Source organism: Anticarsia gemmatalis, chromosome 28 (genome assembly GCF_050436995.1).
Source record: "Anticarsia gemmatalis isolate Benzon Research Colony breed Stoneville strain chromosome 28, ilAntGemm2 primary, whole genome shotgun sequence".
NCBI lineage: Eukaryota > Metazoa > Arthropoda > Insecta > Lepidoptera > Erebidae > Anticarsia > Anticarsia gemmatalis.
In genome coordinates this window covers 3,257,961-3,273,404 of record NC_134772.1, presented here as the reverse complement: position 1 = coordinate 3,273,404, position 15,444 = coordinate 3,257,961, and the positions used below count along the sequence as shown (strand labels likewise).

Below are 15,444 nucleotides of genomic sequence, written 5' to 3'. Positions count from 1 at the left end.
GGTACACTTTACTGAGTATAATAAAAAATTGGTCATTTCGTTGACCATTTACATAAAGCTAGTCGCATTCGCTCCGAGGGCAAAATATTCTATTTAATATTTAGTTATAAACACGACGATTCCAAAATAGCATCATCAAATATGTCATAGATCAAATAAGCACCATTTATTACTTTGAAGAACTTTATGAGTTATTTTGTAAATTAATAACCAACGCAAGTTTAAACCCGTTATTATTATAAAGTTATTGTCCCGCTGCAGGGCAAGGGTCTCCACCCTAGAGAGGGGTAAGGCCCTGAGTCGACCATGCTGGCCAAGTGCGGTTTGAGAACTTTGTATACCTTTAAGAACTGTTCTAAAGAACTTTCAGGCATGAAAGAAGTCATCACAATTTTTTCCTTCACCGTTAAAGCAAGTGTCAATTATTTCTAATACACACATAACTTCTAAAAGTCATTGGTGTGTTGCCTCGGATTCGAACCGTCAACCACTTGCCTCATCTAGAGATATAATATGGAAACCGCCGGTACAGCTTGAAGTTTTGTAGACTTACCTGAGAAACTAGGCGTAGTACAAGTGCACAATGAATGTATAATGTTGATCACTAGTCCATGAGTGGCGGCGCGCATGGACACCGTGCCCGAACACACGAGGAACGTCACCGTGTGGAACAGGTAGGGCAGGTGGCGCGCCACGTCCAGGCAGTTGTTGAATGATAACATTAGCTGAAAGAAGAGGAAATGTAGTAAAACTGATAAATAAAAGTGTTATAGTAGTTAGAAACAATACTTAGTCAAATGACTTTAAATACTAAATTTAAGTTAAGTTGACTTGCGCAATGCGTAATACTTTACTTTTGTGCTGCATTGATTATTATCAGCTAAAATTATGGTAACGAAAGCTTGTTTGCGTAAGTCTTAGTTTATATGTACGTAGATTTTTGCAAAAGTCGAGCAAATTGAACGTGCGTTTTTTTCTATACATTGTATAAATAGTTGTAAGGATGAATAAATAAATAAATAAAGTGTTTGTACCATTACATCTTTGTCAAAACCTAAAATAAAATCTACTCTTGTGCGCAAGTAAAATCATCATATTATATCAATATAAGCTCAATGCAACTTTTCATTTACTTTATTACGCAATCCGATACTTTCATTACACAAATCAATTTTTCCATTGAACAAATATTCTTCACAACTACCAATAGGTTTTGTTACTATACTTATCTACTTATTAACTAGTTACTTACCAAATATCTGGCTAATATAGCGATATCATCCCACATCATATGTTGTTCCAACATCGCGGTCGGCGAATGACATGTTTTATCCACAACCTGAAAGTATTATAACTATTGAAATAACTATACTAATAGTTGGTTTAGTAAGTAACTGTTTTTGTGACTGTCAAGTTATATTATTATCTAGGTACCCTTTTAAGGAAAATATTAAATATTTAAAAATCATTTCATTCAACTTTCCATTTTAGAATTCTAAGGATCAGCTTCAGAATTAACATTTAAACTTCAGTTAAACTATCTGTTAAATAAAGTGACAACAAATGTGAAATGAAAACAACTAATATTAAATAAATATTATTGGACAACTCACACACGGTCATTTGATTCCAAACTAAGCAGAGCTTGTACTATGGTAACCAAATAACTGATAAACATACTTATATACTTCTAAATACATACCTACTTATATATATACATTAACATTCAGGCTCAGAACAGATACTTGTGCTCATCACACAAAGATTTGTCCTGGGTGGTATTCGAACCCACCACACGCGGCGCTACGGTTGTTGCGGCGAGGTGACCGCTTAAACCACTGCGCCAAACGTGCAGTTACTGTCAAAATTCTATCTGATGAGCTATGTGGTAAATATTTAGTAGTGGCGAAACTGGACCCAAGTCTCTGATATTTAAATAGAGAGTCTTGGGCCGCGGTGGTTGCATAAATAATTGCTCTGTGTGGGAATCGAACGTGGCAACCTAAACCACTGCGCCACGGAGGTAGTCAAATGAAAGTATCAGGTCTTGGTCTTTTGACCGCCATTACGATCATTTTATCATTACAAATGATTACAAAGCTGTCATCTGCCATTTATAGAGCAAAAATGTTCCCTTGACAGTCACAAAACAGTAACTAAAATGATAACTAAATCTATATTATAAGCGTATACTAAAAACACCGAAGGAATTTGGAATGTTGGATGTGTCGAGGCCAATTGTGTTCCCGTATCAAAACACAATGTAAAGCAAATAAAGACAAATCATATGCTAGAGAGGAAATTTCAAATTAAATTAATCATAACAAAAAAAACCTATATTTAACCCCTTTTTAAAAAGATTCTTCATTCTTCGTAAGATCATTTTTGCGAACGCACACTTCTCATCCCTTTATAAAAGATTTAATGACCTTTTTATAAACACAATATCTCTATTGAACTACGAATTACTGGACTCTGACTGATTTTTGATTGGACTTCTTTCACTTTGAGTGATATAATACCACTGCTTTCATTATTTTGGTCAAAGTTTATACACAGGTATTTTTTGTTTTTTTCTAGCCCGTCTCAAGCTGACTGCTGGGCCAGGGTCCACCGCAAACGAGGAAGGGGCCTGGCCTTGAGTCCACCACGTAGAATGTTGTAGATTGCAATGTATAAATATTTTACGCGCGTCTTTCATTCAAACTTTTCGATGCAAAACAGCATGGAAGTAAAATATTATGATAAATAGCTCATAAAATTTTATATTTCCAGCAATCCGCTTAAATATAACAAATTTATCAAAACACTAATTTGCTAAAATAAGCAAGATATGATATTAGGCAGAAATTACCACCCACATAGTAAAATTCCTTCCTAAAAACTAAAATTAATAATTCCTACTGAAACAAAGTGGCTATTCTCTTTAACAACAAAACGTTACAGCCGGGAATCGAACCTGTGACCTCACAAACATACCTACTATCACCTCCACCGAAAAACAAAAAAAGCTACATAGAGTATTTATAAAAGAAAAACTAAAAAATAATAATAATAAAATAAAAAATAAAAGTATGTACAAACTCACAGTGGCCGGGGTAACGGGACCCAGGATATTATTGGGCAGTTTGGATAGGGCCTGCGGGACAACAACAATGTTCACAATACTATAGCTCACTCATATTGACACATTTGAACGTGTCAAAAATGTCAAACGTGACAGAAATTTTGAAAAATAAAATCTGCCCAAGAAATACAGTCATAAGTCATTTTGGGTAACATTGAACGTGGGAATTTGAACTAGTTATAAAACACTTTAAACACTCTATCCCGAAGTAACGGAGTTCTCCGTGACTTCGTTACAATTGAGCTATATATAGTACAGACAACTTGAGTAACTTTGAATCATTTGGTTAACATTGAACGTGGGAATTTGAACTAGTTTCGATTATATTTTCATATGAAACCACCCAAGTTGACTGTACTATAGCTCAATTGTAACGAAGTCACGGAATATTCCGCTACTTCGTGATAGAGTGTTTAAAGTACTTTAAAACACAATTTAAGCATATTTAAAGAGCATATGAGTTCAATTTTATAATCTAAATTTAACCCTTTGACCGCCTCGGTAGGCTATACTCAAACAATTCAGAACGTGCTCACGGCGATACTTTAATTGTCGTTTTATAAGATATATTATTGTGGATTTTCAAAAGAAAACCATAATTTGTTTCTTTGAAAACACAAAAATTTGTTTTATTTAATACGCCTTTACAATAATAAAACAATTATCAATTTATAACACTACAACAATCAATTTATCTCAGCTGAAAACACAAAGAAACGACAATTAAAGGTTACTAATATCTCTTCCTGAATTATATCGTTTCTTAAATGGAATCTATAGAAATCAAAAGTTTTATATCAATAAATTGCACAAAATTATCTGACAATCATCCGCCATTGAAAACCACAGATAACTTAGGCAAATTTGAATTAATGAAATGTTTGAACATTTGCCGACGAAAGCGTCGTAAGCATGTTCTGATTTGCCGAGTATAGCCGACCGAGGCGGTCAAAGGGTTGAAGTTATAATGTTAAGTGTTACCACAGTATTATCGTGTTAACTTTATGAGAGAAATAAACCACTTATTATTATTATACGTATACGTATAAACTCGTATACGCTCATACGTGCATTTAAAATTTTACTCGTACAGTTCGAAAATAGCCATAGTTATATTATCAAACGTTATACCTTTTTCGAACCAAAAAATGGAAATAGAAGTTTAGTGACACAACTTAAAAAAATCATACTTGACAATCCAATAAAACATAGGATTAAGCCCGAAAATCTACTTTGTCCCTCCCGGAAATCGAACCGGAGACCCACAGTGTCATACACAATAGTTTAGACATAAGAATAATAACTACATATTCTTCAGGCGGCTCGAACGACTTTGACACTAGGTTGACCACTAGCCATACGATAAGAAGAAGAAGAAAATGTTTTACTTACCCTACACATACGTCCGATGACTTTCTTTGAAACCAGTTGTACGTTAGCAGAGGCTAATGCTACTGCTGTGTCAGCCATTATCTCTATCATTGGTGACCCGAGACCTAAGACAAAAGAATATCATATTAGCAACAAAAAGCTTGCTTCTTAATATAATAATATTAACTCATTAACTTCCGGTTTCTGAGGTACATTTAGCGGTGGTTTATCTATTCAATAGCGTTTATAATAATAATAATAAAGCCATTTATTCCAAATCTTTCTTCCTATATATATTACAAAGTTTTGTTAGTAAATTGCTGCTTAAGTTTTATTAAAACAAATCTATACTAATCTATACTAATATTATAAAGCTGAAGAGTTTGTTTGTTTGTTTGTTTGAACGCGCTAATCTCAGGAACTACTGGTCCGATTTGAAAAATTCTTTCAGTGTTAGATAGCCCATTTATCGAGGAAGGCTATAGGCCATATATCATCACGCTACGATCAATAGGAGCAGAGTACCAGTAAAAAATGTTACAAAAACGGGTAAAATATTCACCAATTCTCTCTTATGTGACGCAAGCGAGGTTGCGCGGGTCAGCTAGTATTAAATACGCTAATATATATAACATCACGCTACAGTCATTAGGAGCGGAGTAGCAACGAAAAATGTTACAAAAACGGGGAAAAATTTGACCCATTCTCTCTTATGTGACGCAAGCGAAGTTGCGCGGGTCAGCTAGTTTCTTATAAAATATTAGTGTTAGTATTATGAGATTTGGACCCCTGCTTGGGTAAAGGCCTCCTTTCCATGACTCTCAATTCAATAGCGTTTAAACTTATATAAAAACCGCTATTGAATAGATAAACTACCGCTAAATGTCTATATAAAAATGAATTGCTGTTCGTTAGTTTCGCTAAAACTCGTGAACGGCTGGCCCGAATTGGCTAATTTTGGTCTTGAATTATTTGTAGAAATCCAGAGAAAAGGTGAATAAATTTGAGAATGCGCGGTATTAAATAAAACGGGAAAGCGTGAGTGGAGCTACGCGGGTTAGCTAGTCTTTAAATAAAAATAATCTTTACTAAAATTAACTTTTAACCACAACTTACCCGAATTAACACTCCTCTGTATAAAACTATCCAGCACCATATCGATCAGTTCAGGCACCTGTCCTATAGAGCCCCAGATCTTCGCCTGAACGGACGGGTACATCTCCGTCTCTTCGATAGTCAGCGTGATGAGTTTCTCCAAGATTTGAGCCACTTGCTTCTGACGCCGGGATTCTTCTGATGGTTTGCAGAACCTAGACAAAAAAAATGTAAAAATTGAAGAGTAATTGTAACAACTCCCGGACTGAGAATTGCTCTTGTGTCGCGGGGACTTTTACTAAGAAATATAATGCTAATACACTAAATAAAATAAAATAAAATAAATTTAACCCATTACTGTCCCACTGCTGGGCAAGGGTCTCCTCCCATAATGAGGGAGGGGTTAGGCCTTGAGTCCACCACGCTGGCCAAGTGCGGGTTGGGGACTTTGCATGCCCTCAATAAATGTATTAAACAAATTAAATTTTAGGCATGCAAGGTTTCCTCACGATGTTTTCCTTCACCGTTGGAGCATGTGATAATTATTTCTAATACACACATGACTTCGAAAAGTCATTGGTGTGTTGCCTCGGGTTCGAACCTGCGACCACTTGCGTGGGAGGTGTCAACTTATACCACTCTACCACTCGGTTATCACTGCTTTTCAATACACTAAGGGCACCTTTATAAACTTGAAGATGAGTATCAAATATAATATCCTATCCGATAGATAAAGTATAGTGAATGTAAGTATCTAACTTATAACGAAGTGGTATTTACCAAGATTCTACAAATATTGAGACTCTAAAACATGTTTTTCTTTTGACGGAATCGAATCAAACCCTTACTAATGTTAAATATATCAGTTTCTGTTGTTTTAACTTTCTGTTTGATGATTTAACGACTGCTATCTTAATAGTTAACTTACCTAACTAAGTTAGCTAGCCACGGCGTCATATACTCGAGACACAAATGCTTCAATTCAATTGTAGATCCTCTGAAACCCTGTAACAAAATCGATTGTTATATTGTACATGTACAGAAATATTGTTCGAACCACTTGGCGATTAAAATGAGTGGCAAGGACTTGCCAGCTCTTCTCATTGGCTCTACCTTCCGAACTGGCGGTAAATTCACTCTCTGTATCATTGACTATCATAAGTGTCAGGATTTGACCTAATTGAATAATTGATTTGATTTTAATGTTAACATAACAGTATATTTATTTAAGGAAAAGAAGAAATGTCGATATTTACCTGTATACACTCTTCAAGAAATTCTAGTGTTAGATGTGGTTCGTTGTGTGCTAATTTCTCACTCACGGATTTGATGAAGATCGTATTGTTTGATGGTATACACAGACCTGTGGAGAAAAGCATAAAATAAATAAACACTGGTCGCTAATTATACATTTATTCTAATTTAACTATATATTCGAAAATTTTCAGTATTTATTGATTTATTTTTATGTTATACTTGTAAAAGCATTAGACATGAGCCAAATCTAATATATAAAATTCTCGCGTCACAGTTTTCGTTGCCATACTCCTGCGAAACGGCTTGAGCGATTCTCATGAAATTTGGTGAGCATATTGAGTAGGTATGAGAATCGGCCACAACTATTTTTCATACCCCTAAGTGACACTTTTTTCTTTTATATGGCAGGACAACGTCTGCCGGGTCAGCTAGTAATAATATATTATGCATGTATATGCCTAAGAAATTAAACGAACATCTCAGTTTATAATGTTTACGGCTTATACTAGATTATAGGACATGTACAAGAATAGTCAACACTTTATACCACTCGGGAATCGAATCCGAAAACTTTACAGTCGTATATACAAGAGAGAGACTGCCTAGACCACAGAGACAATTAAAATCAATTATATAATAATAAAAACTGGTGTTTTTACACAAACCTGAAGTCTCCAACAACTGTCCCTCAATCTTCAAATGGAAGGTAGCCGTGAGCGCACACAGCTGGTTATACGCCGCAGTCCTCAGATTAGGGTCACAGGACCCCAGGTTCAGTAGGGCCATGTTCAACAACGTGCCCGGCACATCTTTAGGTCTAATCTTCTGGTGGACTGTGACCGAGTCCTGCAAGATACCACGCTAAACATTTCTAGCTATTTAGGAAGTACATTTGGTTTATTGAACGCGATGTATATAAACTCTTTTTAATAGAGCCCATTTTTTTACTTTTCAACTAATATCATCAACACTAATCATCAGACTATAGCGGGTAACTGACTACATGGACATATCCACGTGGCAAGTTTGTTACTTATATTTATTTTCTTTTTTGAAATTGTAGATATACAAAGTATTTCTGACATTTCATATGCATTTCGTTATAATTAATTTTGTGGCTTTTTCAACCACAGATCGCGTTCATCGCTCATTAGGGGCTTTTCTTAAGACAGACTTGATTAAATAGGGAAGGAGGGAACAAATCTTGAAGCGAATGCAACATGTATTTTTTTAGAGAATCAAAAGTTTTCAATGCTGACTATGGCCTTACCCCTCTCACTCCTTACGACAACAAAATAATTGAACTCGACGTCAAATAGCTGCTTTTTAGAATTTAATATGAGAAAAACTCAATAACATTTGCCTGCCCAGGCATCCAACCCGAAGTTTTCGCGGTTATTAGTAAAGATTTATAATAAGAATCCCACTTACCTGCTACCATTTAATCGGCACCGAAAACAAACAAAAAAATGTAGATAAACCATTTATTGAATAAATCCACTCCTTACTAATACTCTACTCAACTCTACATAACTACTACAACTCCTACTTCCATACTAATATTACAAATGCGAAAGTAACTCTGTCTGTCTGACTGTTACTCAATCACGCCTAAATTACTGGACCAATTTGCATGAAATTTAGTATGGCGATATTTTGATACCCGAGAAAGGACATAGGCTATTTTTGACCCCGGGAAAATTCAGGGCGCGGACGAAGTAGCGGTCAGAAACTAGTATAAGAATAAAAAAGGGAAAAATAATACGGCAATATTATCAAATAGGTTCAAAATATTTCATATGATTATAATGTAGTAGTTTATTGGAGTGGTTAAGAATTTTCTAATAAGTGGCTATATTTAAATTAGTATAACAACAATAACAGAAAAATTAACTCCAGAACATAATATACAACCCGAGAATCGAACACGGGAATTATAATTGAAATTAGGATTTACGAACCATCCGCGTTGGAGTGGTCTAGTACCAAGTGTGTGTACAATATATAGGTACACTCTCTATATCACTCTATTCCGGTGGCACAAAATGATATCAAATTAGATTTTAACTTAGGTAAGCTCAATTTGGGTAGCTTTGAATCGTTTGGGTAACATTGACAGTGGGAATATAAATTAGTTTCGATTATTTTTTCATATGAAACCAACACAATGGATAAAATTTTGCAAAACTAAAATAATCTTTTATCAATTATATTCAAATAAATCTTTACTCAAATGATTCAGTTACCCAGATTGACTGTATCATGTTTTCTCAATTACTTTGACGTATATCGTATCGATAGTAATATATTTGAGAGTTACTTAAAATTAAGTGTCGTTTGAGTATTCGGGCGTATATTTATACTCCAAAGCAGTAAAAGTGAGACCACAATCATCCGTTACGCTGTGACTACGCAATACTAACTAATATGGCATCAACCTTACACAAAATACAAGAAAAATATATACATAAGTACACTTACCGGTTGACTCAGTTCCCATCTATTCCTAATATGTATAATAGATTGTACAATATTATCGCAATCATTGTGTATAAAACTCAGTGGAGTGGCTTCATTTATTATAGATAAAGAGAATTGATTGTCATCCACTAGGCACACCTGTGGACAAAATGTTACTATTAGGAAACGGCCACGGGGCTTTAGAAAAAGGCGATTTATGTCCAAAAATGTATTGTCGTTATTTAAAATAAGTATATTTGTTCGCGATTTTGTTTGCGGAAATATCGGGTAATTAAAGATTATAAATATTGAGACGCATTAAAAGATAATTATAAATTGTGACAGTGCAGCCTTTCTTCCAACTATATTGGAGTCTACTTTCAGTCTCACCAGGATGCAGCTGAGTACCAGTATTTTACATGGAACGACTGCCTATCGGAGCTCCACAACCCAGTAGCCTGAGTTATAGCACGGTACCCTTCGGTAAGACTGGTCGTCAGACTTTCAAGCTTCTGTCTACCGATAGCGACTGTCAAAGATCTTTGAAAATAGCAGGCGGAACCCAAAATTAAACGTGTTTTCTGGAACTCGGAGGAATTACGTAATATATATCAAATGGTGATTCATCTACGGAACAACCCCGGCAAGCGTAGCTCAACCTGAGAGATCGATCCGCGGCAAACGAATTTTAGGCTGCCGTTCTGACCTGGAGAGAGACTAAAGTATGGACAAACGTAGAAATATTAACAGAAGTGTACAAAATCTCCGATTCTCTTTAATGGTTCAATCAAATTAGTTAATATTTCTGTTTTCTCCGCACTACAGCCTCGCTTCTCAAAGATTATGGTATAGAAAGCGCTATTTACGTTTTTATGTCTCTAATAACAAGTCACTGCGTTGCAGCCCATAGCCAGTTGTGCTCACCGGTCGGTAAACGATCCGTGCGTTAAGCAACCGTTGGCGCGGTGATTCTATAGATGGGTGACCGCATAGTGGTATTTGAACTGGGCGTCTCCGTGCTTCGGAGGGCACGTAAAACGTCGGTCCCGGTTGTTGTCGATTAAGATAACAGTCGTTAAGCCACGTCAAAGGCCTTCGTGCGGCTTGAACAACTTTGACACTAGGTTTACCATAACCATACGACAAGAAGAAGACTGCGTTGCAGAGGAAATATCAATTCAAAAGACTTACACAAGGAGTGCGTGTGACGTAATAGAAAGACGTCGTTGTTACGTCTCCGTCACACGCACTCCTTATATATGTCTCTTGTTTTATATTTCGTCTCCTGCACAGCATCTTGTCATTATAGACATACAAACGTAAATGGCGCTTTCTACACCACAATATTTATTTTAAATGCGTTTAAAGCTGCCTGTCCTGCAGTATTCAGACAGACGAATTAAAATGGCAGGTATTGTATCGTAACCTTTATTTTAACGCATTTAAGACCCGTTTTTACGTACACAGTCACAATTTATAATTAGATTTTTATTACTCGACCATTCGGCCGACTTACGTCAGCTTAGTTCGCGGAATGCACTCACTATATCATTTTATGTCAACAAAATATTTTCGATAAGTATTGATTTTTTTTTAATATCTTATTTTCAACGCGTTTGAGACTCGTCTTACTGTCACAATTTGTAACGTAAAATTTTTACATTTTAACAGTTATATACATATGTTTTGATAACTTCAAAGTTACTTTAAACGCTGTTATCACAGCATATAAAATAGTAACTGTTTCAATAAGTTTGAAAATAATAATATTGTAATAATAGGCTGTTTTAGCTAGACATTTTTATTTTGGACATAATTCGCGCAGGGCTAGAGAAGAAATCTGTTCATGCCCAATTTCATCAAATTATCACACGCACCCCTAAAATTAAAAGCCAATTAGAAACAAAAAAAAATCTTTTCGCCAATTCTCAAAACCAATTTCAGAAAACAAAACATGAAATAATTTTGACAAATTTTTCAACGCAATTTCCAATAGGTATATAAAAATTTTGAATAAAATTTAGAAAACATTTTTTTTTACAAATTTCCGAAAACATTTTCAATTTTGAATAATAGCAACAATGGTTGCTTCTAAATTATTTTTTTTAATAAGTGACCCAAAAACCAAATGGTTTTAGGTATTGATGAAATTAGGCACAATATTTATTTAATGGGAATTTTATCTTATATAATGTGCCTTGATAGCTATTTATATAAGGCCTGTATGTGCCAAGGAAAACTCTTTCTTTAAAAACCTGCCTTTTACTTAAAGTGACTTGTATAAGCTTTGAAAAGCTCATAATGATTTAGCATTTAAATTCATTTATTTGGAAAACCTTTGTTTATATTTTTATTTATTGTAGTTATGTATCGTTTGGGAATCGAACCCACGGCGCTGTGGAAGACGCCGTTTACCATATAATAACTGTCTTACTTAATAAACATGGTGTAATTTCTGATTAGATATACAGTGTTTTGTCACTTACAAAAGGGGTAGTTGATTGGCTTAACGAAAAAAAATATTATTAAACTCGTACTCGTAAAAGGTTCATCTAAAATGCTCAGACCAAGTAGCTTTTTTTGTAAATACCTAATGTTCAAATTGTAATTATTACAGACTGAAACATTTTATTAGACACTCATTTGATATCAACGAAAATATGTAGTGACGTCACTACGTCGTGTTTCTATACTAAAACTAGCTGACCCAGCAAACATTGTTTTACCATATATAAATTTAAAAAAAGTGACACTGAGGGGTATGAAAAATAGATGATGGCCGATTCTCAGACCTACTCAATATGCTTACAAAATTTCATGAGAATCGGTCAAGCCGTTTCGGAGGAGTACGATAACGAAAACTGTGACGCGAGAATTTTATATATTAGAAGATGTGTTTTTGACATTTCATAAAGAGTAGCTGATTTGACTGGTAGACTACCCTATTTTGAAACTGTATATGAGTGTAGACAAAACACTGTATAACTAATCAGAGATTACACCATGTTTATTAGTAAAACAAAACAAATACTATTAACCCCAATTTTTAATTGATTTTATCCTAAATAATACTTTATGCAGTTAAGCACAATTTATTGATTTTACTCTTTAAACCCCCGGTTTCTGAGGTACATTTAGCGGTAGTTTATCTATTCAATAGCGTTTTTTATACGAGTTTAAACGCTATTGAATAGATAAACTACCGCTAAATGTACCTCAGAAACCGGGGGTAAGAGATCCTAACTAAACGTAACACAATTCCACTATAGGAAAACCCAACTTATAAATAACTTATAAGTAACTTAAAACTAAATAATAATAATAATAAAAAAAATTGGAAAATTGACCTGAAATCTCACCTCATCGATTTCAGAGGCGTAATAGACGTCGTTTAAGAGTACGGGGAGACCAAGGACTTTGGTCTTTTCTACAGAGGTTATCTGTAGGGCCGTAGGGCCGACCTGCAATGAAAACTTATAGTCAGTAAGATTATATTTTAGTAGCACTTAAATAATTCACCTTACATATCATTTCAAAGATATTATTTTTGTAATTAAATAAATTCACCTTAGATGTAGTTTTTTGAAAGGTTTCTTCTCGCAACTTAGCTCAGCCTATATATAGCCTCAGCTTATGTGTTATTTAATTTAAATTCAATCGATATAACGACTTAGCCATTGAGGCGAAAGGACGCAATCAAGATCTAATCGGCAGTACTAGTAGCTTATTATTTAGTAATAATAACACTGTTCAAAATATTTATTTTATTTGTATAAGGTACCCTTGAAATTACGTCACAAACTGATTTGAAAACATGTTATACATGATGTCAAATTAACCTTATATATTTTAATTTCATATCATAACAAAGGAAAAAGAATTAAGAATTCATAATTCACAGCAACGTTGCGTTCAGAATCATTTCATTGAAATAACAATAAAAATACATTCAAGAATAATAAAAAAAAAACGTTTAACCGTATTTCAATATAGCTTAATATAAAGGTATTTGTAATAAGTAAAAAAGGTACCCAAATTTTTCCTCCCTTAAATCTTTACCTGTACCTGTACCTGTATCTAGTACCTGTACCTGTTACCTGTAATTACCTTAATAGCAACTTTAGTATCCTTATGCGATAGTTTGAGTGCGTTATTAAACACTTTCAAGTCCTCCTCTAGCGCTAAAGTGGCGCCGGGTAATTTCTGCTGTTCGGGGTCAACGTACTCGCTCAGACGACTGTGATTGTCTATGAATATTAATTTACGATTGCCCTGAAAGAAAATATCTCTCGGTTTTATAATAATTCATAGAAAACGTAATTAATAATGTCATATTTTCACAATAATTTATTATTAGGCAGGGTGCTATTTATTCAATATGTTTTAAAAAACTAAAGTAGTAACTTATATGCCTGTTAAAGTTAGCGAATAAATTTTACAGTCTGCAACTTAGCTCAAGTAACAAGTCAATCAGTCAGTCAATCATTCAATCAATTAGTGGAACAATCAATTAATCAATCAGTCAGTCAGTCAGTCAGTCAGTTAGATTTTTAGTTAGCAAGACAAATTAAAATAACAATCAGTAACTAAGCAAGCCACCGGTAAGTCAGTTACAGACCTAGTCAACCAGCTGGTAGATTTAGAACACATCCACAATAATAGTACAAAAAACACCAGTCTGTTGAATTTAACCGACTTCGAAAACGGAAAGACGTTATTTATTTGACGTATATACTTACTCTTAAAGGTGCTAATATAACTTCATGAAATTTTGTATACTCTCGCACCCAACTGTTACAATTATATATGTAGCAAGCATGTATGTTTATATATGCCACTTCTGGCAACACTGTGAACCATTTCTGAAGGAAATCCGTCCTGAAAACGAATTGTATATTTTAAGTTATACAAATGGCGTAAATACACAACAGTCAGTATTACCCCAGATTATCATAACTTTTAAACTCTCGTGTTGCATGTTTAATATATAATAGGATGACTGACTGTCAGCCTGCGACCACGGCGAGTGCAACCTGCGCCGAAACGTTAGGCATTTTAAGGCAAAATGCGTGTTCGCGTTAATTCCCGTATCCTATTATATATTACTCCTGATTATGCTAAGATCTGATCTTAAAGGAAGACTTGTTCGACTTGTGCTCATCGGATAGTTCTATCGGGTCCGATGGTCACAATTCGGTTTAAACAGCCTGACAGCAATGTCGAGCGACATTTTTCTGGAACATTCATCTACATATATTCGGTTTGCTGTCCAGCTAAACCGATTAATGTCAAACCGAATTATATAGTTTTAATTAAAGACTTTTCTCATGAAATGACCAAATCAAAATCACTCCCACCTTCATTTTAAACACTTAAAATCTGTAGTTCAGCATTTTATGTATTAACATTACTGTAAAATATTAGCAAGAAATAAATAAAAGTCATTTACCTGAATCTGTTATCAGAGTTGGTATGTGTAAAATCCACGATCAGTTCAAAGTTTTGTTGACAGAACGGCTTCAACGTCAATATTACATGGTATATTAGCAAGTCTGCGTTCACTTCGCCGATCCTGAAAATGATTAATAAATTCAGCTTAACAAATATGTATGTTGAAAACCACTCGGAAGCCTCTTAGCTACAGAATGTACAGGAGCCGTATCACGACACCTTAAAGAACTTTTATTTCCAGTTAAAAAGAGAGCGTCTTAAGGCCCATAAATTGTTCCTTTCTCTTTAGTTTATTATTTTCTTGAGCCTCTTATACCGTGCGTATATCTCACACTGCTATTGCAACTAAGTACGCGCGTGACACGGTGCGTCTGTACTGTTCAGTGTTGCATAGAAACTTATCATATACTAGCTGACCCGCGCAACTTCGCTTGCGTCACATAAGAGAGAATGAGTAAAAATTTTCCCCGTTTTTGTAACATTTTTTGCTGCTGCTCTGCTCCTATTGGTCGTAGCGTGATGATATATAGCCTATAGCCTTCCTCGGTAAACGGGCTATCAAACACTGAAAGAATTTTTTAAATCGGACCAGTAGTTCCTGAGATTAGCGCGTTCAAACAAACTCTTCAGCTTTATAATATTAGTATAGATTTATGATACCGCAAACAACTGTAGATACAGTT

General features: G+C 34.8%; 1 protein-coding gene across 15 annotated transcripts in view; it reads right to left on the bottom strand.

The window, feature by feature from the left end:
• Positions 1-15,444, bottom strand: part of Nf1 (neurofibromin 1) — an 82,769-nt gene that overhangs the window by 27,312 nt on the left and 40,013 nt on the right. For 7 of the 15 annotated variants that reach the window (XM_076132522.1, XM_076132533.1, XM_076132526.1 and 4 more), the window contains 13 exons: positions 14,760-14,882; positions 14,050-14,188; positions 13,418-13,582; positions 12,658-12,771; positions 9,332-9,469; positions 7,516-7,696; positions 6,850-6,956; positions 6,522-6,598; positions 5,615-5,808; positions 4,520-4,623; positions 3,089-3,139; positions 1,253-1,339; positions 554-725 (listed from right to left, as the gene is read on the bottom strand). In XM_076132522.1, coding sequence (XP_075988637.1) covers positions 554-725; positions 1,253-1,339; positions 3,089-3,139; positions 4,520-4,623; positions 5,615-5,808; positions 6,522-6,598; positions 6,850-6,956; positions 7,516-7,696; positions 9,332-9,469; positions 12,658-12,771; positions 13,418-13,582; positions 14,050-14,188; positions 14,760-14,882 — 1,652 coding nt within the window. The remainder of the gene's footprint in view (positions 1-553; positions 726-1,252; positions 1,340-3,088; positions 3,140-4,519; positions 4,624-5,614; positions 5,809-6,521; positions 6,599-6,849; positions 6,957-7,515; positions 7,697-9,331; positions 9,470-12,657; positions 12,772-13,417; positions 13,583-14,049; positions 14,189-14,759; positions 14,883-15,444) is intronic. The other 8 variants (XM_076132524.1, XM_076132528.1, XM_076132534.1 and 5 more) reach the window with 3 other exon arrangements.